This window comes from Mus musculus, chromosome 2, assembly GCF_000001635.26.
Source record: "Mus musculus strain C57BL/6J chromosome 2, GRCm38.p6 C57BL/6J".
Classification (NCBI taxonomy): Eukaryota; Metazoa; Chordata; class Mammalia; order Rodentia; family Muridae; genus Mus; species Mus musculus.
Genome location: NC_000068.7, coordinates 43,830,149 through 43,856,033, shown reverse-complemented (window position 1 = coordinate 43,856,033; position 25,885 = coordinate 43,830,149). Strand labels below are relative to the sequence as shown.

At 38.9% G+C, this 25,885-nt stretch overlaps 1 protein-coding gene across 9 annotated transcripts in view; it reads right to left on the bottom strand.

Annotated features, from left to right (window-relative positions):
* Positions 1–25,885, bottom strand: part of Arhgap15 (Rho GTPase activating protein 15) — a 647,156-nt gene that overhangs the window by 539,920 nt on the left and 81,351 nt on the right. For 8 of the 9 annotated variants that reach the window (XR_001783199.2, XM_006498397.4, XM_006498398.4 and 5 more), the window contains one exon: positions 11,223–11,284. Coding sequence is in view for 7 of the 9 variants with exons in the window: in XM_006498397.4 (XP_006498460.1) it covers positions 11,223–11,284 (62 nt within the window). In the remaining 2 variants the exon portion in view is untranslated. Of the gene's footprint in view, positions 1–10,201; positions 10,280–11,222; positions 11,285–25,885 lie in introns of all 9 variants that reach the window. The other variant, NM_001301832.1, reaches the window with a different exon arrangement.

The following is a 25,885-nucleotide window of genomic DNA, read 5'->3' as shown; positions in this document are numbered from 1 at the left end:
ATTTTAATGTTGCCCATAACATATACTTTACTCCATGCTATGCAATTTACTTAGGACCATTTTAGCCTAGCTTATCCCCTCCTGATTATTAATTCCATCCATCAGAAGTCCAAATATCACTTCCCTCAAAGTACATCCATGACATGTTGGATGATGAATTAAAGAAAAAAGCTTCAAATGTTTCCATTTTCATTGCCTTCATTAAAATGCAACCCCCCCCCAGGCAAAGAGATCATTTCAACATTATTGGGATATTTTCAGAGCCTAGAGCACAGAGACCTGGAGAGTCTAGGAGCTAAAGGGACATTTATTTAACCAATGAGCACTTTGGCTGGGGAAAGAGTCTCTATGTAGCTATAGTTAAACAAGGTGGTGAGAGCTTTTTCCTTCCCTTTGTATTTCTTAGTCCTTAACTTAACATACTATTGCTTCTTAGTTAGTGTGTGTATCAGTGTGGGGAAAGGTTTTCTTTCATATGTGGAAAACTATCAACAAGATTGACATGCACAATTTTCTACTCAATAGATTCTATTGGTATAATTTTCTCAACTTTAACTTGTATTTAAAAATAGTTGTATTGATTTTACAAAAAGTGATGAGGAAAGGTTTCAAAAAAGCCTACATTCAGATGAATAGAAAGCCATACAACATATGTCAATGTGACACATTGTCATGTATCCATATATACAAGATTTTGTGTAATTTCTTTGTGCTTGTCCTTTAGAATCTAGAGCTTTCATTACAAAGACAGTTTTACTTTGATGTGGCTAATGATGCCAAAAAGAATGGGGTTGTTCCAATATGAACTAAGCAGTACCCCGGAGCTCTTGTCTCTAGCTGCATATGTATCAAAAGATGGCCTAGTCGGCCATCACTGCAAAGAGAGGCCCATTGGACACGCAAACTTTATATGCCCCAGTACAGGGGAACGCCAGGGCCAAAAAGGGGGAGTGGGTGGGTATGGGGGACTTTTGGTATAGCATTGGAAATGTAAATGAGCTAAATACCTAATAAAAAATGGAAAAAAAAAATAAACCAATTGTCAAGAAAAAAAAAAAAAGAATGGGGTTGTTCATACTTTCCTGAAGCTACTCTTTTTAGAAAGCTTTATTCCTTTTTAGTTTATGTGTATTCATGTTATGCCGGGATGTGTATGCGTATACCTTGTGCCAGCAGAGCCAGAAGAGGATGTCAGAACTGGAGCAAAGTTCAGTGTGAGCAGCCACATTGGTGTTGCTAACCAAACATGGTCCTCTGGAAAAGCAGCCAGTGTCCTAAGCCCTGAGCCATCTCTCCAGAGTCTTGAAGCATTCTCTTTCTCTTTCTTTCTTAATTTGTTTCTTAACTTCTTCCTTCCTTTCCTTTCCTTTCCTTTCCTTTCCTTTCCTTTCCTTTCCTTTCCTTTCCTTTCCTTTCCTTTCCTTTCCTTTCCTTTCCTTTCCTTCCCTCCTTCTTTCTTTCCTTTCTCTCTCTCTCTCTCTCTCTCTCTCTCTCTCTCTCTCTCTCTCTCTCTCTCTCTTAGATTGATTTACTTTATGTATCTGAGTACACTGTCATTCTCTTCAGACACACCAGAAGAGGCATCAAATCTCATTACAGATGGTTGTGAACCATCATGTGGTTGCTGAGAATTGACCCAGGACCTCTGGAAGAACAGCCAGTGCTCTTAACCACTGAGCCATCTCACCAGCCCCTCTTGAGGCCTTCTTAATCATACCCTATTGCATAAAAAAAAAAGAACAGACTAAACAAACATACAAGAAACACATTCAGAATTTCATTGTATGTGACACCAAGCTGTCAGACCCATTTTTTTCAGATGTGTGTCTTCGGTCTTCAGTCAGTGTCTCAAACAAATTATTAAATGCCAGAGAATGCTTAGTATTTTTTTTGGGTCTGGATTAGCACACATTTCTTTTTGTAGATACTCACCGTTTTAGGGAGAACTGAATCATTAGTAACCTTCTTTTTATACAGTATCAGATAACTCCGAAAGAAAGAGTGAGAAGACTTAGTGTACTGGGTCCACAGGTCAAGACTAGTCATCTCTGTCACAGTCCTTTTGACCATGTGTGATCAGAGTCTGAGGCATTCTCATGCATGACGGACCCATATTTAATCCACCTGTTATGCCTCTCACTACAACTTCTATCTTCTGGCAGGCTGCTCGTACACCGTATTTGCTTCCTATCTATAGAAGTTCCTAGAGAAATGGTTCTGGTTTGAATCTGTTTCAGATGTTGATCATTTATAGAACTTGCTGAAAAAACACTTCTATTCTTTCACCTTCTAACTGAAGTGGGTTTAGGCAGGAAGTCCATAAATTTCGGTTACGTCATCCTTCTGTTGTAGGACTTTCAATGTATCCCTGCTAGGTAAACTAGGAGGACAAGCACCAGTGCCTAAGTACAAAGATCTGGGACACTTATTCATGTGACCATCTGCAATACCTATGTCTGGTACTATGATAGCTTGGCTTTGTCAATCTCAGTTATCTTTATTGTATCAGAGTGAAGAGGAAAGCTGAACCTTTCAGCTTGAAAATCATTTCATGTCAGAAGAAATAATACGGCAGTAGATACCTTTAAGACCCCTCTTTTTTTTTTTTTTTTTTTGGTTTTTCAAGACAGGGTTTCTCTGTGTAGCCCTGGCTGTCCTGGAACTCACTCTGTAGACCAGGCTGGCCTCGAACTTAGAAATTCACCTGCCTCTGCCTCCCAAGTACTGGGATTAAAGGTGTGCGCCAAGACCCCTCTTTATTCCAATTTCTCCCATGATATCTTTAAAAAATATCAGTGACATAAATACTTTGAGCAATTAGTAAAAGTCTTAATAGCCAAGCTAAAGGTTATACTCTTAGAACAAAAATATGAGAGCTACTAAAGCTCCCATGTACTCATACAGAAAACTAGTCTCAGAGTTTATTAACCTATTAAGACCTACTTAAGACCACATGAGAACTTACGGTCATGTCCAATTTCCCTGAAAACAGACCTTGTCATATATGTAATCTATGTCCTTATGCTGTATTTTTTTAAAAAAAGATTTAAACATTGCTAACTTGACTGACCGAGGATATCATCAATGTTAGCAACACAATTTTAGCTGACTTCAGTTTATTAAAACCATTTGTAGTTTGTGAGAATAAGCCATCCCATTTGGACTTTCTTACTGTATTTCCTTATTCTTTTGACTGGGATTAATCATCTTACCAGCCCCCAACTAGATAGTTGAGATTCTTCTCTCCTCCTGAAACCTGTCAATACTAGAAGCTATAGTGTTCCTTTGGCTCCCACTTGGTACACAGAATATATTTCCCATACATCCTGTATTCTAACAATTTAGCCAATAAGGTTACCACACACTTTATGCCACACAATTCTAAGAGCAGACAAGAAAAGTAATGATAGTAAGTGAAGGATAAAGGTAAAGTAAGACAGACTTGAAGGATTTATATCACTGACTAGAAGACAGACCCTAAAGATTAGAAAGAATTCATTCCTCTTAGTAGCTCTTCAAGGTGAATGAGGTGTCAGTATAACTGAGGAGAAAAATGAAGCTTACTGAGACTGTGTCCTACCTAATAAGGGCACACAGTCATGTGGGAGAGATTTAGGGGTTTACCTCTGAAGCCCACCTCCGGTCTGAAGGATCAGCTGTTCTGGAGCAGGACCATGCACCTTTCTCTTATGCATGCTCTCTGCTGAGCTTCATGGCAGGAGTTAGAAGGAGAGAACACAGTCTTGGAAAAGCATTAGACCTCTTTCTCCTAGAAGCAGAGCTGCCTTTTTTGGTGAGTCCAGCCTTCTGTACCACTTTCTGCAGTCTCTGTGTGTTCCTACACCAGTGGGGAACAGCTAAAGCTTCTGTCTTCATAATAACATTGGGCACATAGAACAATGTTAACCCTCCCATGAAGGAGGGTTCTTTCTTGAACTTCCTACCATTCTTCCTTCCTTCCTTCTTCCATTCTTCCCTTCCTTCCTTCTTCCATTCTTCCCTTCCTTCCTTCTTTCCTTCCTTCCTTCCTTCCTTCCTTCCTTCCTTCCCTTCTTCCTTCCTTCCTTCTTCCCTTCTTCCCTTCTTCCCTTCTTCCCTTCCTTCCTTCTTTCCTTCCTTCCTTTCTTCCTTCCTTCCTTCCTTCCTTCCTTCCTTCCTTCCTTCCTTCCTTCCTTCTTGTCTTCCTTTTTTTTTCACAAGAGGACAAAAATTTAAGCTGTAAGAAAACATGTAGCTTAGGAACTCAGCAGTCAGTCGGTAGCCCCTGGAATGAGCAGGTCCCCACTTCCAGGAAGTCAGTGAAGAATCACAGCTAGTCATTCAGTGCTGAAAGTAGATCCATGGACAAGAAAAGAGAACCTGTTTTACATTTTGACAAAGCACAGGGCATCTAATAGGATGAAAGTTTTGAACTATAATTCCAAAGCCAGACCTCAATTCGTATCAGAACAATGGTTTGGATACAGGCAACTGTGAAGGTATTTTTGGCAAATGGAATACTTCACATAAGTTACTAAAAGCAAGTTGTGAGTTGTAAGGTGGAATAAATGGAAGAATGTGAAACCAAGCAAAACCATAAAAGCCCCTGCCTGACACAGACAACAGCTTGATATTCTACCAAATGGACACCGGATGGCAGCACAGAATAACAGCAGCATGTACCTACTTGGCTGGAGGATGGAAATGACCCTTGAAATAGTCATCAGTGTCTAAGGATCTAGGGCCTCCAACACGCTCATTTCTCTTCACATCACAGCTTTGTGTCCTGTCCTCTGCCTCATGTTCTTTACAGATACTCAAAAAGCCAACAAACCCAGAAGAACTTATTTTGAGATGACCTCATCAGTTTCTGACTCTCTTTGGGCCACCTGCCTCAGTTACCTGGTTTCCTTACTTTGGAGTTGATTCGATTCTGGGCTGGTAATTTATCCAAGTGCCTCTGAATGATTTACCATAAAGCCCTCTAGACTCTTAGACCAACAGCTTTGAGAACTTTTGCCTCTTCTCTCATATTTTAACCTTCTATAATGTGCTAAAAAGGTGAACCAATGAGAGAGTAGATGTAAAATACACATTTCTTTTAGTCTTGCAAGAAGAGGAAAGGAGAATTGGAGGAAGGGGAGAGAGAGAGAGAGAGACAGAGAGAGAGACAGAGACAGAGACAGAGAGACAGAGAGAGACAGAGACAGAGAGAGATAGATAGAAAGATAGAAAGATAGAAAGATAGAAAGATAGAAAGATAGATAGAAAGATAGAAAGATAGAAAGATAGAAAGATAGAAAGATAGAAAGATAGAAAGATAGAAAGATAGAAAGATAGAAAGATAGAAAGATAGAAAGAGACAGGTTAAGTTTGTGTTGATTTATTGACACTGAGCAGAAAGTCTCAAAGGCATTAAGAACACTTTTAACCCACCCTACCTTCCTTCCTTCCTTCATTCTTTCCTTCCATTCTTTGCACAAGAGGATAAAAATCAAGCTGTAAGAAAACATGTAGCTTCGGAAGTTATTAAGTTCACATTGAAGAACACTTTAGTATATATTCAGAAAGAAAGAAAGGATGAAAAAAGAAAAAGAAATGATGAAAGAAAGAAAGAAGGAAAAAGAGAAAGAAGGAAAGAAAGAGAGAGAAAGAAGGAAGGAAAGAAAGAAAGAAAGAAAGAAAGAAAGAAAGAAAGGAAGGAAGAAAGAAGAAAAAAAGAAAGATACTGATGGCAATATCAGCACACAGGTACACACAGGCACACACATGCAATCACAGTCTAAGGACCCTGAGCTTACGAGGAATGCAGGCACTAGTATATGTGAACACTGAAACTGTTTTCAGACTCACTTTCCATCCATATTCACACAAGTATTTCTGTACCCTTCGAAATGGGAGAGCAAAGTGAGATCTAAATGTGAGGAGATGTACACAGTCACAGAGGGACCAACAAAGGAAGGGTGTGCATCCTGAAACGTGTGAGATGTTCAATTCATGTAAGTGCATGATCAGGTGCCTTTTGTAAAATTAAGCTCCATGAAAGAGAAAAACAAAACATAACAATAGAACGAAACAACCCCCCCCCCAAAATACCCTATTACTAAATCATCACGGGGCTTCAGATAGGCCAAGGATCCGTACAGCTTTGAGTATGAAATTCCCCAAATAAAAAGGTTCCTGAGCTTCATCAGAAAAGCTGAGGCATAATTTCAAGGTTCATAATTAAAAATTAAAGTTGAATGCTGAATGAATTCTGCTTTCAAGCCTGTCAGTATATCACAAGGGAAATGTGTATAACCTCATTTCAAAATAAGGCTAAGTTTGGGGCCCTTTATGAATGTAAGATTAAGCCAGCAGCTTCTCCCTCCTGCCACCTTATCCTATTCACATGAGTAATACTTTTTATTTTTCCTTACAGGAAAAAAAAAAAAAAAACAGCACATGACAGAAACTGAGACAAATAAATAAGGTAGGAAAGACAAGATCAAAATAAGGAGCAATGTCAGATGTAGATGGCACAGCATGGCTTTATACAGAGAAAACTTTTCTGAAGTTCCAAGTGATATTTGTTAAATGGCAGGGGAAGCTCTTGGGGTCAAGGGTGGCAAGAAATAGAAGAACCGCTTTTGCTTTTTGTCCTCCCACTAGAAAGTCCCAGATGCCAGGGAAGCAAGAGGCTCCCAGGACCCAACAAGGATGACTTTAGCTGAAATATCTGACAAAGGGGAGCTAGAACCTGTAGAGATCACCTCCAGTAGATAGGCACAGCTACCAGTTGAGGAATGGGGCCACCCACCCATCTCAAAATTTTTAAGTCAGAAATGTTCCTGTCCAAAGAAAAGACAGAGACAAAAAAAAAAAAAATAGAACCGAATGGGAAGGAGAGACCATCCAGAGACTGGCCTACCTAGAGATTTGTCCCACCTATAGACATCAAACCCAGACACTATTGCTGATGCCAAGAAGTGCTTGCTGACAGGAGCCTGGTATGGCTGGTCCCTGAGAGGTTCTACCAGTACCTGACCTATACAGATGCAGAAGCTCACATCCAACCAGTGGACTGAGCCCTGGGAACCCAATGCAAGAGCTAAGGAAAGGACTGAAGGAGCGGAAGGGGACTACAACCCCATAGGAAGAACCATGTCAACAAACCGGGTCACCCAGAGCTCCCAGGGACTAAATCTCCAGCCAATAATTATACATGGAAAGATCCATGACTCAGATACATATGTAGCAGAGGATGGCCTTATCTGACATCAGTGGGAGGAGAGGCCCTTGGTCCTGTGGAGGCTTGATGCCCCAGTGTAGGGAGGTGCTAGAGCAGTGAGGTAGGAGTGAATAATGGAGCACCCTCATAGAGGCAAAGGGGAAGAAGAAGAGAGGGGATGGGATGAGGAGTTTGTGGAGGAATAATGAGGAAGGGGGTATCATTTGAAATGTAAACGAATAAATTTGTAGTAGTAGTAGTAGTAGTAGTAGTAGTAGTAGTAGTAACAATAATAATAATACAAAGAAGAAGCAAACATCTACGTTTTAAGCAGGCCAGGGTTGGGTGCTGTGTAACTACATCTGTAAGACTCTGGAGGAAAGAGCAGTTAAGAAGACAATGGCTTTTACATTTGAAAAACAGGAAATCACCATGAAGCCTATAACCTAATTTGAGTCAAGTATCACTACTATCACAATCAACCATGTGCTTGACAGAATAATATTTATTAATACTGCTTATTAGCTCATTAAATTTTATTAAAATGATATAAGATCCTTGATAAATGGGAAACAGTCCATAGAAAAATCTCACACAAGCAATACAAATTATGGCAACTAGGTGACATCATTTAATAATTATTAAGTTATATGTGGGATAACACTGCCATAATTTTTCAAGTCTATGACCAAACTGACCTTTTTGTCGCTGATGATAAAAATATAGACTTTGGGCAAGCAATAGCAATGTATAGTAAGAGTAGCAAGGTTCTTTTCTTTAATGAGTGGGTATAGGACATATGTGTGCTTGCACTCATGTGTGTAGTGTAACATGTGCACACATTTGTGTGTGTGCATGTGTGTGAGGAGGCATGTGTGTGCACTTACTTGGAGGCCGGAAGAGGATGCTAGCTATCTTCTATAGATCCCTATTTTGTTGTAGCTAGGCTGCCAGACAGGAAGTTCCTCACATACATCTATATCTGCAACCCCTTTTCTGTGTGACGTGGGGATTGGAAACAATGTTCCCTGTGGTATTGCTTCCCCAGCCCATATCATTCTTTAGCAGCCATGCAATATAAGAAGGTCATCTAGGCTTAGAATTGAACTTTAGAAGATATTTTTAAATAACAATTATGATGAGTACTATAGTTATAATACTTTTAGCACAAAATTTGACTTGAGTTCAAATTAAATAAAAATGAGAGTCAAAATTATTTGCCACATTGTTCCACATGAACAGGGAAGGATAGCAAGCATGTGAAAAATGGTGACTATTACATTTAACATGTTTAACTTGAATGTATCTATATTAAATGTAAAAACAAACTCCAGAAGTTTAGAGAAGATATTTATAATGTCTAAAACTAACAATTATCTATATATTGTAACATATTATGCGCTCTCTCAAACAATAAGAAGACAATACGCTCAATAAAAGCTCATAAATAGGTAATTCTTGAGATGCAGAATTTGAGTGACTCTAGATCAATAATTAGAGTTACACCCAACTGCAATCCCAATCAATTAAATGGGAATGAAAGCAGCATTGAGGGAATATGCTGTTGCCAGATATTTGACAATATTAAAAGTAGACTGCTGGATGGGATTATAGAGGAAAGGAATCCCTTCAGCAGTGCAGAATAAACTTCTGCGAGATGCTGCTGTCTTTCAAGAGAGCAAGGCACTGGAACAGAATAAATGCTCGAGCAATCTTAACTGGTGTGTACATTTCCCAGGGAGAACTTCTACCTGGGAAAAACAAAACAAAACAAAAGCAAACAAAAAAAAATCCCTCAAAACAAAACAAAACAAAACAAAAAAACAAAAAAATTATATGTGATTTCCTGCAATGTTTTAGGTTTTTGAAGAGTTAGAGATAACTTAGAAGAATTTGTGTCTGGGAGATTTGTGAAAATAAAATTTGGTACAGATACATGGTATCAAGTAGGCAACACTTGGAAGGAAATGGTCTTTAACAGTGGCACCACAACACATATCTGTGTACTAATATTGATTGGACATTGCAAGAAACATGAGGTTTTGAATACAAAGCTGTTTATGCATTATAGGACACATTAATACACACATTATTACAAACAATTATTTTGCTGAGTTGTTCTGAATACCATTCATAAAAAGGAGTAGATGATAGCTGTCTGCATAGGGGATTTGGGGACCAGTTAGAGCGCATATATACAGGAGATTGATATTTGAATAGAAGAGAATATGAAGTAGAACCACCCAAGAGTCTTGCCCAAGATGATAAAATTGCAGGACTGCAACTGAAGGATATCATCAAGTCAATTCGCGGCACCTGAGAATTCTAAAACAAGAGCTAAAATTTCCAGAACTTTAAATGAAAAATTCTGAGGAAAGCATGGCATGAAAACTGAATGAGAAACCAATAACGTAGAATAGAGACCAATGCAGAAGCTTCTACGAATTTCAGCTTCAATCAAGATGGTGTTCACAAGTTCAGTATGTTTTTACGCAAACAAAAACTGCACAGTAGTTCATGCGTTGTGTTTCTGACAATAGGCATGAAAGGGGCTACTCTGTCTCAGCATGCTTCAGATCCTTCCTTCTAGGTTGGTTAATGGAATACAGATGGAGGGGGTCAGAGAGCCACCGTAAGAGGCTGTCACCTCGTTTTGATGACCTTCCTATTGTCTGTGAAGCTGAAGGGTAACACTGGCCAATGCTATCTTATCTGACCACCTCAAACCCAATGAAGAACATATTCATCTGGAATATCTTGAGTGGGGTTAGAGGTGAGAGCTCATGTGGTTGGTCAGGTAAGAAAGGATCCTAGTTTACTCATCTTGACTGTGGTACTGCTGCACCCTCCACACACCTGAGGTCATGACCAGGGGATGTAGTCTATGGAAGAGAAGGGCATGGAGGCTGAGCTGCTCAGTCAATTATTCTCACCTGTTGCTCTGTTAAAGCTTGCCTGGGGATTCTCTGGAGACAGAGAAGACCAAGGTGCTATGCGTTTGATCTTACTCACCCTCTGGCACTTTTGAGGTAGGATGACTTCCAGGCTACTGACAAGAAACAGTCTTTGGGAAGATGCCAGCTCTATTTCCTATTTAATATTAGAATAGCTTTTGTAAGCACTGGAATTATGAGCGACACTTCCATTTGCCTTCTTTGAAATAAATATAGACACTGTCCATGATAGCCATCAAGCCAAAGCATATTTTATTCTCTAATGTAAGCCAGAACATCTTTCTAGTAACATATTGTATAATTCAATTAAGTATTGTTTGATTGTGTAGCTAATTAGAATATTTATTCTACTTAGTTATAATAGTAATACACTCACAAGGAAATGTTTTTTACTTTGAGTACATCCATGCACCTTAATTACTTGCATATTCATACTATAAATCTAAATATAGAATATATTTGATGTGTTAGCAAAAATTCTAAAACAGACATGACTATTTTAAATCCCCCATATAAAAACATAGCTACTATCTTTCTTGACCCAATGACCAACTTGTTGTATATTCTTGAACATCTCTGTTGTTCCTGCCCCTCACCCCAGGGAGCTTTTTTTTTTTTTCTTATCATTTAAAAATTTCCCGCACCATACTCTGTTCATGATTTTCTTCTTTTTTTCTAAATGATTTTATTTTGAACTACAAATATGGTTCAAATTTTCCATCCTTCAAATAAACTTCCCAGGCTATTGCATAGAGATCTTTATATGCTGCAAATGAATTCATTCAACAACCCAATCTGTTGATCCAGAAATCATGTTTCCCTTTTTATGTTTTAAAGATTTCTAGTCCTAAGAAGACGAGACATCAGCCACTTTTACATTCTGGGCAACGCTATAGAATGCAATGTCTTTCTTTGAAAAGTATAATTATTTTACCAATAAGGGTGTCAACAATCGGAACAGAAGGGATTGTTCTAGTTAGGTCTGGATGGCCTTGCTTCTCAGACAAAAGCACTGACACAAGCCGAGGAAGTGGGAGACCGTGTAGTTATGTAACAGAGAGTTGAAGAACTTTCATTACCTTAGTTTCTTTCCTCCATCTGCAATTTTGGCTTTTTGAAGATACCCTTCTTTTTCAACCATCTGCAAGAAGAATGTGTATGTTAAAATGGTGACAAACTCTTATGCATTTCAGTATGAATGAACCCAAGCTTTCTAAGCAAGAGCCATTGCAATGATGGAAGCTTCCAGTCACAGAGCTTTATTAATAATGCATACAAGACTTATGGGAAGTGCATACAAGATCAAAGTCTTTACAAGCTTTACATATCAAACGATAGATTAGGAAGATGTATGTGGATGGATCCTTTGATAGTGATACAGCACCACTTGCTCCCCCTTACGTGTTAGGAAGCCACTTGCTTAAAACATTGACATCAATGAGAAAACAAAGGGAAGTGCAAACCCTTCCTAAATCTTACCAGGAAAGCTCTTCCTTTGTACCCTGCCCATCCACCTGCCAAGACCAGGAAAAAGGAAATGGACCAAGAAGCTGAGCCTGATGAATCATGGGAAAATATCACAATGATAACATTTTGTGCATTTTGGCCAGTTAGCCAGAGACAAAGTAGTGACACTCTTGTTGTCATCTGAGCTATATAACTGCTTTCCTTTGCCTGTTTGTACTGTTGCCTTTCATCCTCATAGAGTTGCAAACTCCAGAAAGGCCAAGGAACAATTTACTATAACACAACAGAGGTGTTTAGTAAATTCCAACCAAAATTCACACAAATGCAGATGATCGTATGTTGATTCCCAGCAAAGTCAATATAGTGGTTTCAGTTTGTCTATTTGTGCCCTCCTGACTTCTGGGTCACCCTATTCCAGTTCTTGGCCTGAGCTACCTTTAAAGAAGTAGCATGCTTTCCTCATGTTCCGTGTCTAACAGTTGAGGGTCATATTTCATCAGTGCCACTGGTGTAATCCATACTCCTGGGCATAATATTCCACCCATTATATCTTCATTTCAAAAATTCCTATGCATACAAAACGCAATTTTAACCTGTTTTAAATTCAAACTGTATGGCTTTTGTCCGATGGTCTTTCCATCATTTGTTGGATTGTCTTTGAGGCACACCACTCCCAGTTTCCACTCCATTGTTTCCTTATCACTCTGCTAATACCCTCAGATAACACTGTGATGGCTGGATTGTTTACTACGCCTGTATTCTGAGCCCACTGAAGGCAAGGAATTGTCCCTTTCATATGCTGTGGGAATCCAGTCACACTAATTGGATTGTATGGACAAATACATGAAGGGATACGTGAATTCTATTTAAACATTTTTAAAGAGAATTATGAGTCAAAACTATTCTCTGATAAGAGGAAAAGACACTTAGGGTAGTGAGTTGTCCCACAGACTAACATGGTACCAAGTAAAGAATTGCCCCTGGTAAGATTTTCTCTGCTATAGATGACAGAGATGCAGATGTGATTTTTCCCTGGCTCCTGTGTTGTTCTATTCCTAATGCACTGGAAAGTACTTATCTTTCAAATTATATTTGTTAAATACATTTGTAATGAATAAACTGTAGGAAATTATTAGGATAATGACAATGGTGGCAATATTTTTTTTCCACATAGGTTTAGAAGACGTCTCTTCCTTCAGTATGTTTGTCACAAGTCTCAATTTCAAGGTTGATCTTTAGAACAATGGGGTTTATAGTGTTATTACACAGTGTTACATTTAATTGTATCTATCCATGTACTGTGCCCACTTCCTTATTCTATGTATATTGTCCCTCTCTTGGGTACCAGAGAATTTTGTTACTCTATAAATCCCAACATGCCTTCTAGCTCATAGAAAGAAGCCCTTAAAACTGTAACTTTGCAGTATTCTCTGCTTTTGATTCACTAACTACCACCCTAAACAGTAGTGGTACTTACCTAAGTGTATGGTGTGCATACAAGCTTACAATCTAAATGTGTGACATGTGTCCGCTTGAGCTTTATAGCCATGTCTTAACTCTCTGTCTCTCTTTCTCTCTCTGTCTCTGTCTCTCTCTCTCTCTCTGTCTCTCGCTCTGTCTCTCTCTGTCTCTGTTGCTCTGTCTCTCTGTATCTCTCTCTCTCTCTCTCTCTGTCTCTCGCTCTCTCTCTCTCTCTCTCCTCTCATATATGTGCCTGCTTCCTCCGGCATCAGCTGTTTCTCTCTCTACCATGTTTCTCTTCCATAATTGATGCACACTTACATTCCCTCAGCAAATTTTCAATTAATCACTCCATTCTCTCAAATATCAGCCACTATGCATGCACGAGAGTTGAAAGACTAACAAGACAGGTCTGATCTTACTTGAGTTTAACCCCTAGGGGCACACATTAAGACATCCCTTCTTTTTAGTAAACTGATTCAACTCTTCTACACCTCTGAGACTGCTCAGTCTTCACACTGGACAAATACATTCCAATTGATTTCTTGCACTAAATAGTCTGCCATGTTCAGGTGACACAATGACAAGAAAGGCTTCCAAAAGGTAAACTTAATTATGTGACTATTTAAGGGATTACCATCATGCACCTGAACTTCTCAGCGTTCTACATACCAGGAAACAGACCTTCTGAGAGGCTTAGGCTGGGTAGAAGGAGGTTTAGTGTAAACAAAAGATTGCTATGTATTATACATCTGGGTTTATATGTGGCACCTTATTAATTGTTTTCTTAGCCCCATGGTCTGAAAGAACAATGATCTGAAATTTCATTTTATAGTTCAGACATCAGGTTGTCTAGTCTTTAGTGATTTACATAGTTATATATAGGCTTTAAATTTAAGTTTAGATTCCTCCCATGCCAGATTGTAGGCCAAACTGAAATTCATTAAAGGAATAGAAGCAATCTAACCATGTATACTTAAAGGAATATCAGCCAGTCTTTAGATGCTAAATGTGGCTGTTGGAGCTATTTTTTCAATGTCAGCTAGAATCCCTATTTAACATTGTGTAGCAGGAAAGATCAGCAATTTGTCCAGGCTGGATGCCAGCCAGTCTGCCAGCACTGAGGAAATGCTTCCGTAGCATCCTGTGCGCAGAGACACAGCTGAGGAGAATGAATGGCACTGGAATTTCAAGACGGTACCTGTTTATAAACCCAGGTTGAACCCGCAGACAGGCAGAAGAGAAGAAAACTTTTGATTAACGGTCACAAGTGTAACAAACATGAGCCTATAATTCCTCATGCAGATATGGCAGCTGTTTTTTTTTTTTTCTTTCTTTCTTTTTAATGTGAATGTCTCATGTTAGCAGATACAAATGCTCACAATCTTTAAGGGTCCACTGGACAGTTTTGCTAAAATAAAATGAAATAAATTTGACTGAAGCGTCTACCCAACTTCATTGACAATTTGGCTTTCAGCTGCATAACTCTTTTGTTTTATAATGTTTACTCTGCTGATGTGTTGAAATTTTTACTCTCTCTCTCTCTCTCCTTGGTTCTTCATCTGTTTTTATCTACAACCACTGAGGTCATATTTAGCTTTGTAAGTTGTCTGATTAAAAAAAGTCAGTGACTTAAGTAGTGAGAGTTAGAATATTCCCCTCCCCCTTTGTATTCTTCAAGAAAGCACTGATGGGTCTCTATAAACACCGATGCTATTGGCAATTAGGATTTCTTTTTTATCAAATAAATCTGAGACAAACCTCAGAAGGTCCTTCTGAAAGAGGACTCACTATGTGAATCATGAGTATGGCTGACACACTTTCTAAGGGATCTTTCCATAACCACAACCCCAGACCACTACAATTTTCAAAGACTTGGCATTCCTATTTAATAGGAAAGTACGTGCTAAGATTTTCCTAGCTCACAGTGCTTTGCTGATGATCCTGTTTGTTGATTTCTATTAAGAAGCATCAAACTAAGACACGGTTTCTCACATCATTTTATTCCCTCGAACCTTCCTCTTTCCTTCTGCAATTCCTTTCCACTTTTCTCCTATACGCAGCAAGAGACACTTTTTGTCATTTTTATCTGAGTGCTTTCTTTCTCTTGACATTGTTCTCAATGTACCTCGTGATGCTAATCTTGATGGCTAACTTGAATTGGATTTAGGAATGACCGTGAAACCGCTCAAGCACACCTCTGGGTGTGACTGTGTAGTCATTTCTTATGGCATTAGAACACTAATTCAGATTTTAATACACTACTGGGATGTTCTGGGACTGGAAGGCAGTGCTTGGCTTAAGGAAGTAGGGCAGTGGCAAGTAGTAAGAAAATACCTATGACAGGATGGGAGGGAGTGGAGGATGGGAAGCATTGTGCTGAGCTGGGGATGGAGAAGTTTTTGGAGACTGTACTTGACTTGCCTCCCTCTTGCTACTGCTTTGATCCTGCTTTCTGACCTCTACGAAGTGAAGAACATCTCTACTACATATTCTTGCTGCCTTTGAGGACCAGCAATCTGATATTTGGCCCTTTGTAAGTGTGACATAAATGAAGTCTTCCCTGGCAGTGTTTTCTCAGGTTTTTGTTTGTTTGTTTATTGTTACTGTTGATTTTTGTGTTTTTTTAATCATAATTACAAGCGAGCTAAGAGACATATACTCACATTCACAAGCACATACACAAATCTACATATACTCAGACACCCAAACATAACACACACGCACACAACACACACACACACACACACACACAACAACAACAACAAAAGTAAGCAAAACCATGAAGAGCTGGAGTTTATTTTGTGCTGGACAGCTATTCTTGAGGATGAAGCCTTTCTTGGAGTGTGGCTGATGTCACACTGTCACTTCATGGACAGAAACTGGCCTTCCCTTTCTGGACAGTTATCAAGTATAAATAGTTCCTGGTTAATGCTGTGCCCACTTCTCTGCCTCTGGGTTGAAATTTGATAGTTTGAACTTATACACGTCTCGTGTGTGCTGTCACAGTTTCTTTGAGTTTTTGCCCACATCAGCCCTGGTTAATCTGGAAAATGCTGCTTCCTTAAAGGTATCCATTATTTCTGGCTTTTACAATGTTTCCACCTTTTTTTCCATATGGCTTTTTTGTTTTTGCTTGTTTTTTTTCTGATTGGATTTAGGGCTCACTCCATGAGTAAGATCATGTCTCTTCCTGTAAACTTGGTCAAGAACCTTATTTGTTCCTGTGATAAAAATGCTATGACCAAGGCAATTTATGGTGAGAAGAGTTTGGCTTATGGTTCCAGAAGTAGGGACAATAATGGCGTGGAGGTATGGCAGCGAGTGGCTACAGTGGAAAGCAAGAGGTCTTCAATCTCAAACATAAAGCACAGAGAACAAACACAAAATGGGTGAGGTCATAAACTCTCAACACCTGTCTCCAAGGTTGGATTTTTCTCCCCAAACAGCACCATCCACTAGGGCCAAGTGTTTAAATATCTCACACTATGCAGCCAATCTCATACGAAGCACCACAGGAACTCATATGACCTGAGGTAAACCCATCATTACTACTTTTTGCCTTCTATGTACATTAGTGAAGCTCTAATTTCTCAGCAGAGAAGTGCCTTTGTGCAGAAAAGAACAGTTAATACAAAGGTTTACAACTGAACAAACTGCAGGAAAAACAATTCTGTAGATTGCTTAGTCATAAATGGGACATCTTTCTCATATCTTTTCCAACAACACTCTGGGAATGTGGTAAAGAGAGGGCAGAGAGACTGTCAGAGGACTTGGGCAAAACAATATCTTCTGAACATTATAGAATCATTGCACCTATGAACTTATCAGAGCTGTGGTTGCCTATGTAAGGCCTTCACAAGATCAAACCAGTTAACAGCATTTCGTGGAAGAGAGAATGGGCGCAGGAGCTCCAAACCAAGCAGGAAAGTAATTAACAGTTGATTGTTGTTTGGGGAAGAAGAAGCCATTTCCTTAGGCGTGTACTCCATGGTAGGTGGACCATGCTCCCCTAGCCCTACACATATGCATGAGGGCAGCAAAAATTGCATTTGGGGAATGAGAGAGAAGGGAGAGAAAGGAGAGAGAGAGAGAGAGAGAGAGAGAGAGAGAGAGAGAGAGAGAGAGAGAGAGAGAGAGCACATGATATGAGGATTTTTCTGAAGGATGATGCTTTCCAATACAATGTGCTGACCTCATGTAAATCTGTAATATATAGTATGTACATACATTTAGATTCTCTAGCTGTATGCAATGATCACCTGAAGAGTCAAGCAAAATTAGTTCTGTGTATCACAAACTCACAAATCCCACAAAACAGCTATGCATTCCTAAAGAAATTCTTGAAGCATGGTGTAGTGGGTAGTGCCTGTAACCTCAGCACTTGCAGAAACAGGCAGGAAGAGCAACACACCAGTTCAAGGCTAAGCTGTTTTACCCAGTGAGCTGCAGGTAAGCCAGGGCTGCATCATTATGAGAGCTTATCCCAAAGAAACTAAAAGAAAAGAAACAAAAGGCAAGCAATCAATCACCCAAAATGAGAACAAACTGCCAAACTCCTGAGAAACTGATGTGGCTTCCTAGTCTGGCTTTGATGATATTTACTGTCACAGACCCCTTGCTCTCTTTAGTTCACGTGTGGAGTGCATCTTCATGTGGGTACCCTCTCCTCTTTCATAGGAGGGTGTGGGATCCTGTCTCACTTTATGTTTCCACTCACAGCCCTTAAGTGTTTTCTAAACACTGGGCTTGGTGAAGTGCATGTTATGATTTGCCAAGCTATGTGCAGCCCCTCTTATTAAACCACTGTGTATTTCAAGGGAAATGCTATCCTTGTGTTGTTGCTTTCTTTACCACTAACTCATCAAAAGATCATTTTGGAAATGACATTAGAGCATTTTGTGTTTAAGATCTCCCGTGAACTTTCATCCGGAGCCTTTCATGCTGGAGCCAGCAAGTCTCATTCATTCACCACCAAGAAATCCAGTTTGTGCTTAGGAGATGGGTTTAGGAAAGATCTCTCTGTATCTGGAAACCATTCTTCGGTCTTCTGAAGGCTTTTCTTAGAATTCCACTCTCAATCTGTTTCTGTTTCACTGTCTTTACTTTCACTGTTACTTGATTTTTTGACCGTCATTGAAGTTCGCCAAGCATGGCCTTCCTCCTCCTTGCTGTCAGAGCATCTTATTATTACAATTTGTCTGCATTATAACTTAATTTCACTCTGTGAAGAGAGAGTTGCTCAATTCTAATAGTCTTTGTTGATGTGCGGGTGTACATTTTTCTCTGCTCTAGAATTAAACGGATTATAAGTGGGGGGCATGGCAGGCAGGCAAAATTTAACTAACCTCTGGTTCCAGGATTTCTCCAATCTCCCATCACCTGGAGCTGCTTCCCCTAGGGAAGGCTCTGCCTGATCCAGCACCACAGCTCTTCTCTTCTCTCTTTTTTTTAAAAATATTTTTATTACATATTTTCCTCAATTACATTTCCAATGCTATCCCAAAAGTCCCTCATACCCTCCCTCTCACTTCCCTACCCACCCATTCCCATTTTTTTGGCCCTGGCGTTCCCCTGTACTGGGGCATATAAAGTTTGTGTGTCCAATGGGCCTCTCTTTCCAGTGATGGCCGACTAGGCCATCTTTTGATACATATGCAGCTAGAGTCAAGAGCTCCGGGGTACTGGTTAGTTCATATTGTTGTTCCACCTATAGGGTTGCAGATCCCTTTAGCTCCTTGGGTACTTTCTCTAGCTCCTCCATTGGGGGCCCTGTGATCAATCCACTAGCTGACTGTGAGCATCCACTTCTGTGTTTGCTAGGCCCCGGCATAGTCTCACAAGAGACAGCTACATCTGGGTCCTTTCAGCAAAATCTTGCTAGTGTATGCAATGGTGTCAGCAGTATGTCGTTTGGTTTTCTCATATACAGGGTATGTAGTCCTGGTTGGCTATTAATCTGGATCCTTCTATGTACTCCAGGCTGGCCTTGAACATGCAGACTTCCTTTTTCTGCCTTCCATGTGTCTGTGTTACAGGCATGTTCCTCCATGCCTGCCTCATCATGGCATTCTTGAAATTTTTCAAATACAGTTGAAATAAAACTGTTGTACTGATAACCTGAATGTGCTGTCTTTTCTTGATTTTTTTTTCTTCCTGTTCTCATTCTTTTGTTTCCACAGTTCTACTTATGGTGCAAATCTTATTTTAAATAACACTTTCAAAGAGTACTTGTAAGACGACTCATGACTCCAAATATAAGTCTTTCTTCTCCCACAGTCACTAGTGTAGAACCAAGCCTTTTTCTTGTCCTTGATGCATCTGCTTGTCCACAGGTCTTTCTCCAGAAAAGGCCACGACTTTTTAATATCCCATCATTCCCATAGCCTAACCCTCCTCCTGAATGACCATGGCCTAGACAAATAAATGAATGAATAAGCAGACCCCTGCTTAAGGAAATGAAATAATTAATCTGAAATGGTTTCTATAATAATTGATTAAACTATTATTATTTATTATTATTATCATCTTAACTTTTGAGATGATATTATTTGCCAAACCTAACTCTAACTTAGCAAAATGGCATTTTGAAATATTAAAGATATATTTGTTTCTCTTTTCCAACTTAAAGAAACCCCAGCTGGTCAATAGTATTAGTATACAAAATGACTACTCTTTTTTCTTTAAAACAAGGAAGTACAATATCTTCATATTGCATTTCATCTTCAAAGCCCTCACAAGTATTAATTAACCCACAGAACGATATCAGGCTTAAAAAGGCAACACCTGTGACTTAAGTTTATCTGCAAAAGGCTGATTTGCTCCGAGCCAGGACAACTTCCTGAGCTCTGCCCTCCAAATCCTCCTTGCTCAGGAGGAAGCAGATAAAAAACCCACCACAGGCTTTTGACTCCTGCAAGGCTATCCATAGACACGCCTTACGATGTTTCAATAAAAATAAAGACGATAAAGATTTAACATGCTATAATCAGGGTTATTTTTCTTGAATCTTTGTTTAGGGGGAAAGTGCCTTGAAACTAATTGGACCTCATGCACAGTAGCAAGGAGGAATATATTAATAGAAGATCAAGAAACAAGTGCAAAGTGTATCAGAGTTTTGTGTTAAGCAATCACAGAGTCCCCTGTTCTCATCCTAGCTTCTTTCACTGAAGTCTTGTGATATGCATCTGTGTGGCATTAATGCTATATTTCTTCCTATACTGGGGCCACTGTGAGCATTTTTAGACTCCAATTAGGAATGCTTCGAAAATAACTGTCAAAATACATGTGTTACTCTTTTAATTACCCATGTTGATCACAATCAGCTCTATTATAAAGGAACTGTAAAAAAAAAAAAAAAAAAACATAATAATGCATGGCTCCCCAAAGGAAAATGTACTCATTGGAGCATTGGCAATGACAGTTTTCATTTTATAAAGTAAAACACTTTACTCCAAAATGGGGTAGACCTAATAGATTATTTCAAAAGCTGTAACCAGAACTGTAGTCTCACGATTCTTAAAAATATTTCAGAGAATTCTTTAAATAGGAGGTAAAAGAAGTGAGACTTTTTTACATTACAGCCAATGTTTTGAAAATAAATACACACGAGAATTCAAATGTTAAAAACATAAATATAAACAATAATATTAACTCAAGGAATTTAAATAATTGGCTCCAAATTATTTTGGTACATTGTTTCAGACATGACAGAGTGTCCTGAGAGATACTGACAACAGGACACTATGGGTGACTGGGCTACTGTGCAGATCCATGGAGGAGACAGGGCGACAGGGAGAAATGGAGGAGACAGGGAGACAGGGAGAGATGGAGGAGACAGGGAGGCAGGGAAATATGGAGGAAACAGAGAGAGATACAAGCAACCCCAAGTTGTGGGAAAGACTCTGCAGGTAGATGAAAAGTTCATGCTCATCAGATTTAATGTAAACTTTGTGTCTTCTAGAGAACGTCTTTTCATGAATGGTAATGGGTAGTTTAAAATGTATAGATTTGCTTTTGGAAAAACTTCCTGGTTCTTTTCATTGTTACTCTTCATGACAGTCTACTCTCCAGATGGAAGTTTACATAACTGATGGCATTTCTGCCATTAAAATAAAAGTAAGAATCCAATAGACGTCATAAAGGAAATGTTGAATGTTCCCAGTGCTCAGAAGACAGAGTAAGTTAGGTGAACACTCAGAGAGAGAATGCAGCAGAGCCCACATCAGTACCAGGAAGCAATTAGTTGATATTTTAAAATTTTGGTGGAGGTAGTGACTATGTGTATCTGTGTGTATGTGGAGATGGGGGGAAGATAATCTCTGTAGAGAGACTACAAACTAGAATTTTACTTTAAAAATTAATGTTTTGCTCTGTGCCACATTTTTATTATAGTTATTTGTTTCTCAAGAGTTTAACATCTTGATATATATATTGGATATTATCCCTCTATTAGATATAGGGTTAGTAAAGATCTTTTCCCAATCTGTTGATTGGCATTTTGTCCTATTGACAGTGTCCTTTGCCTTAAAGAAGCTTTGCAATTTTATGAGGTCCCACTTGCCAATTCTTGATCTTAGAGCATGAGCCATGGGTGTTCTGTTCAGGAAATTTTTTCCTGTGCCCATATGCTAGAGGCTTTCCCCCACTTTCTTTTCTATTAGTTTCAGAGTATCTGGTTTTATGTGGAGGTGCTTGATCCACTTGGACTTGAGCTTTGTACAAGGAGATAAGAATGGATTGATTTGCATTCTTCTACATGCTGCCAGTTGAACAAGCACCATTTGTTGAAAATGATGTCTTCTTTCCACTGGATGCTTTTAGCTTCTTTGTCAAAGATCAAGTGACCATAGGTGTATGGGTTCATCTCTGGGTCTTCAATTCTATTCCATTGATTGACCTGCCTATTACTGTACCAGTACCATTCAGTTTTTATCACAATTGCTCTGTAGTACAGCTTGAGGCCAGGGATGGTGATTTCCCCCAGAGGTTCTTTTATTGTTGAGAAGCGCTTTCGCTGTCCTGGTTTTTTGTTATCCCAGATGAATTTACAAATTGCTCTTTCTAACTCAATGAAGAATTGAGTTGAAATTTTGATGGGGATTGCATTAAATCTGTAAATTGCTTTCTTCAAAATGGCCATTTTTACTATATAAATCCTACCAATTCATGAGCATGGGAGATCTTTCCATCTTCTGAGATCTTCTTCAATTTCTTTCTTCAGAGACTTAAAATTCTTGTCATACAGGTCTTTCACTTGCTTAGTTAGAGTCACACCAAGGTATTTTATATTATTTGTGATTATTGTAAAGGGTGTTGTTTCCCTAATTTCTTCCTCAGCCTGTTTATCCTTTAAGTAGAAAAAGGCCACAGACTTGTTAACAAAGCATTTGTTAAACAAAGAGTTTTCAACTGAGAAATGCTGAATGACTGAGAAACACCTAAAGAAATGTTTAATACTCTTAGTCATTAGGGAAACGTAAATCAAACCAACTCAGAGATTCCACTTCACACCAGTCAGAATGGCTAAGATCAAAAACTTAAGTGACATATTGGTGAGGATGTGGAGAAAGAGGAACACTCCTCCATTGCTGGTGGGATTGCAAATGGGTACAACCACTCTGGAAATCAATTTGGTGGTTTCTTGGAAAATTGGAAATAGTACTACCTAAGAACCCAGCTATACCACTCCTGGGCATATACTCAGAAGATGCTCCAACATGTAATAAGGCCACATGCTTCACTATGTTCATAGAAGCCTTATTTATAACAGCCAGTACCTGGAAAGAACCCAGATGTCCCTCAATAGAGGAATGGATACAGAAGATATGGTCCATTTACACAATGGAGACTCAGCTATTAAAAACAATGAATTTAGGAAATTCTTAGGCAAATGGATGGAACTAGAAAATATCATCCTGAGTGAGGTAACCCAATCACAAAAGAACACACATGGTATGCACTCACTGATAAGTGGATATTAGCCCAGAAGCTCAAAATATCCACGATACAATTCACAGACCACATGAAGCTCAAGAATAAGGAAGACCAAAGTGTGGGTACTTTGGTTCTTCTTCAAAGGGGGAACAAAATACCTATGGGAGGAGATACAGAGACAAAGTGTGGAGCAGAGACTGAAGGAAAGGCCATCCAAAGACTGCCCAACCTGGGGATCCATCCTATTTACTGTCACCAAAACCAGACACTATTGTGGATGCCAACAAGTGCTTGCTGACAGGAGCCTGCTACAGCTGTCTCCTGAGAGGCTCTGCCAGTACTTGACAAATACAGAGGTGGCTTCTCTCAACCAACCATTGGACTGAGCACAGGGTCCCCAATGGAGGAGCTAGAGAAAGGACCCACGGAGCTGAAGGGGTTTGCAGCCCCATAGGAGAAACAACAATATGAACCAACCAGTATCTCCAGAGCTTCCAGGGACTAAAGCACCAACTAAAGAGGACACATGGAGGGACCTGTGGCTCCAGCTGCATATGTATCAGAGGATGGCCTTGTCAGACATCAGTGGGAGGAGAGCCCATTGGTCCTGTGAAGGCTCAATGACCCAGTATATGGGAGTACCAGGACAGGGAAGCAGGAGTGGGTGGGTTGGTGAGCAGGGGGAAACGGAGGGGGAGGGAGGAGAGGGTTTTCGGAGGGGAAACAAGAAAAGAGGATAACATTTGAAATGTAAATAGAGAAAATATCTAATTTTAAAAAAAATGAATGTTTTACTTTGCTTTATTATTTCTTTTCAATGTCACTTTCCAAAACAACACATTTTCTTTCTTCCTTTTTAAATTGAAACTGCAAAGATAAAACAGCTTACTACCTGTTAGTTAATAAAAATATAACTTTAATATTAGAAGGTAAATTAAGACTATCTCTGACTACCCTAATGGTTTATCTATGCTTAGGTTATGCTTGTTATGTAGGCATGGCTATGAAATTGAAATTTGGATGGTAGTTATTATTAAATTTGGAAATAATAATAATTAAAATTCTTACTTATATTGTATGTGAAAATTTATGATGCTTTAACATATACTCAAATATAATTTCACAGACATTTGTGTATGTATGTGTGCACATAAATGTATGTGTATATGTATATATATGTGTTATGTACACATGAATAACTATTTATATATATTTATTTTCTTACTCATTGTGCTGTTACAATGTGCTGAACTCTATATTAAGTCCTAATCGTGAAATAGTAAGCCACGCAGAACCCTCTTTTCATATAAGTTATAACTCAGTAAAAGAGATTAAAAACATAAGTAAGCAATTTTACTGCTATTTATCTAGAAAAGACACAAATCCAAGTTGCTTTTGGAAAACTACTTCAAATTTGAGAAATCATGGAAATAGTTCCCTAAAAAAATTGACAAGTAGTAGTGGCGTATGCCCTTTATTCTAGCTCTTGGGTGAGTAAGGCAGGTGGATCTCTTTGAGTTTGAGAGTTTCAGGACAACTAAAGCTACACACAGAAACTCTTGTCTTGAAAAAAAAATATGAAACTGATAATCTTGCAAGACAATTATAAATACATCTAATTTCAATATTGAAAATATTGAGCTTCATTTGAGTAACAAGTATATATTTATTAGTATTTACAACCAACATTTTTATAAACCCTTATTATATGTGTTACATCAATTGACAAACATGCCTTTCCAGAACAAACAATAATGTCAAAAGTAATAAATGTGGAATTAGGACATAACATAGTGAGCACAAGTCACGGCCCCTCACTTCCAGGTATTTACAGTGCAGCCATGGAACAAGTCTATTACCCATGAAATAAGAGTGGACAGCATAGCAATATTTGAACATGTGATAGGATGAAAGCACCATAATTACTAGAGAAAACTCAAACTCCTTCAGGCTAAAAGCCATGTCTCACTCATACTTCTATTACTGGCTTGAGGGTGTATATCTGGGAGTAGATAATATATAGCATAAATCAAGACCATGGGAGCATTCTGTAAACTTGATGTTATAGACGAAAGGGAGCTAGTTTGTTTGGATAAGGAAAATAACATATTGAAGATACTGCTTTAAAGTAGGTTGTTCTTGGGTTACTGCCCAAGTTTGCCCTTGTATGATCTATGTGAAAGACATAAAGGAGTACTAGAGGTGGGATTTTAAAGTCAAGATGATGATATGTGTGGTCACAAAGAGAAGCATGTGGTCACATGACAGCTGATGAGTTCATAAGATGGCTGGCTAGGTTGGTGTTGAAGAGGTCTCTCAGTTTGTTTTATTGCTCACCTATATATGTGCTTATATACATGTGTGTCCATTAACATGTGTACATAGACACACATAGACACACACAGAGACAGTTGTATGTAAATGGCGGTAAGGAAAATAAACATCAGAATAAAAGACATTTGAAACCTAGAGAAGTTTGTTGCTACTGAAGCTGGCTTGATGAGGAGGGAAGCAGATCGGAGAGATAGTGATGATGGGTGAATTTGTTATATTTTACTTCTTGCTTTTAGTGAGGAAGAAGTCTCAGAACAAATGATTAAATTGAACATTTGTGAAAGTAGTGAAATGTAGCTCTTCTTATAACCAAAGTCATTATCTTTTCACTAAACCATGTACTCAAAGGACACTTAACAGAGTTCTCCCATGTTCTTGCAATCATGAGAAGCACAGAAATAGAATAGTGAACATAGAAAGTATTCCTTTACACTAGCATGACATTTTAATGAGCTGACAAATGAATAAAGGTACTGCAGTTTAAGAGGAATATTGAATAAGAGTAAAGGTAAGGGAATTAAAAGACATTAAACAAGCATCTATT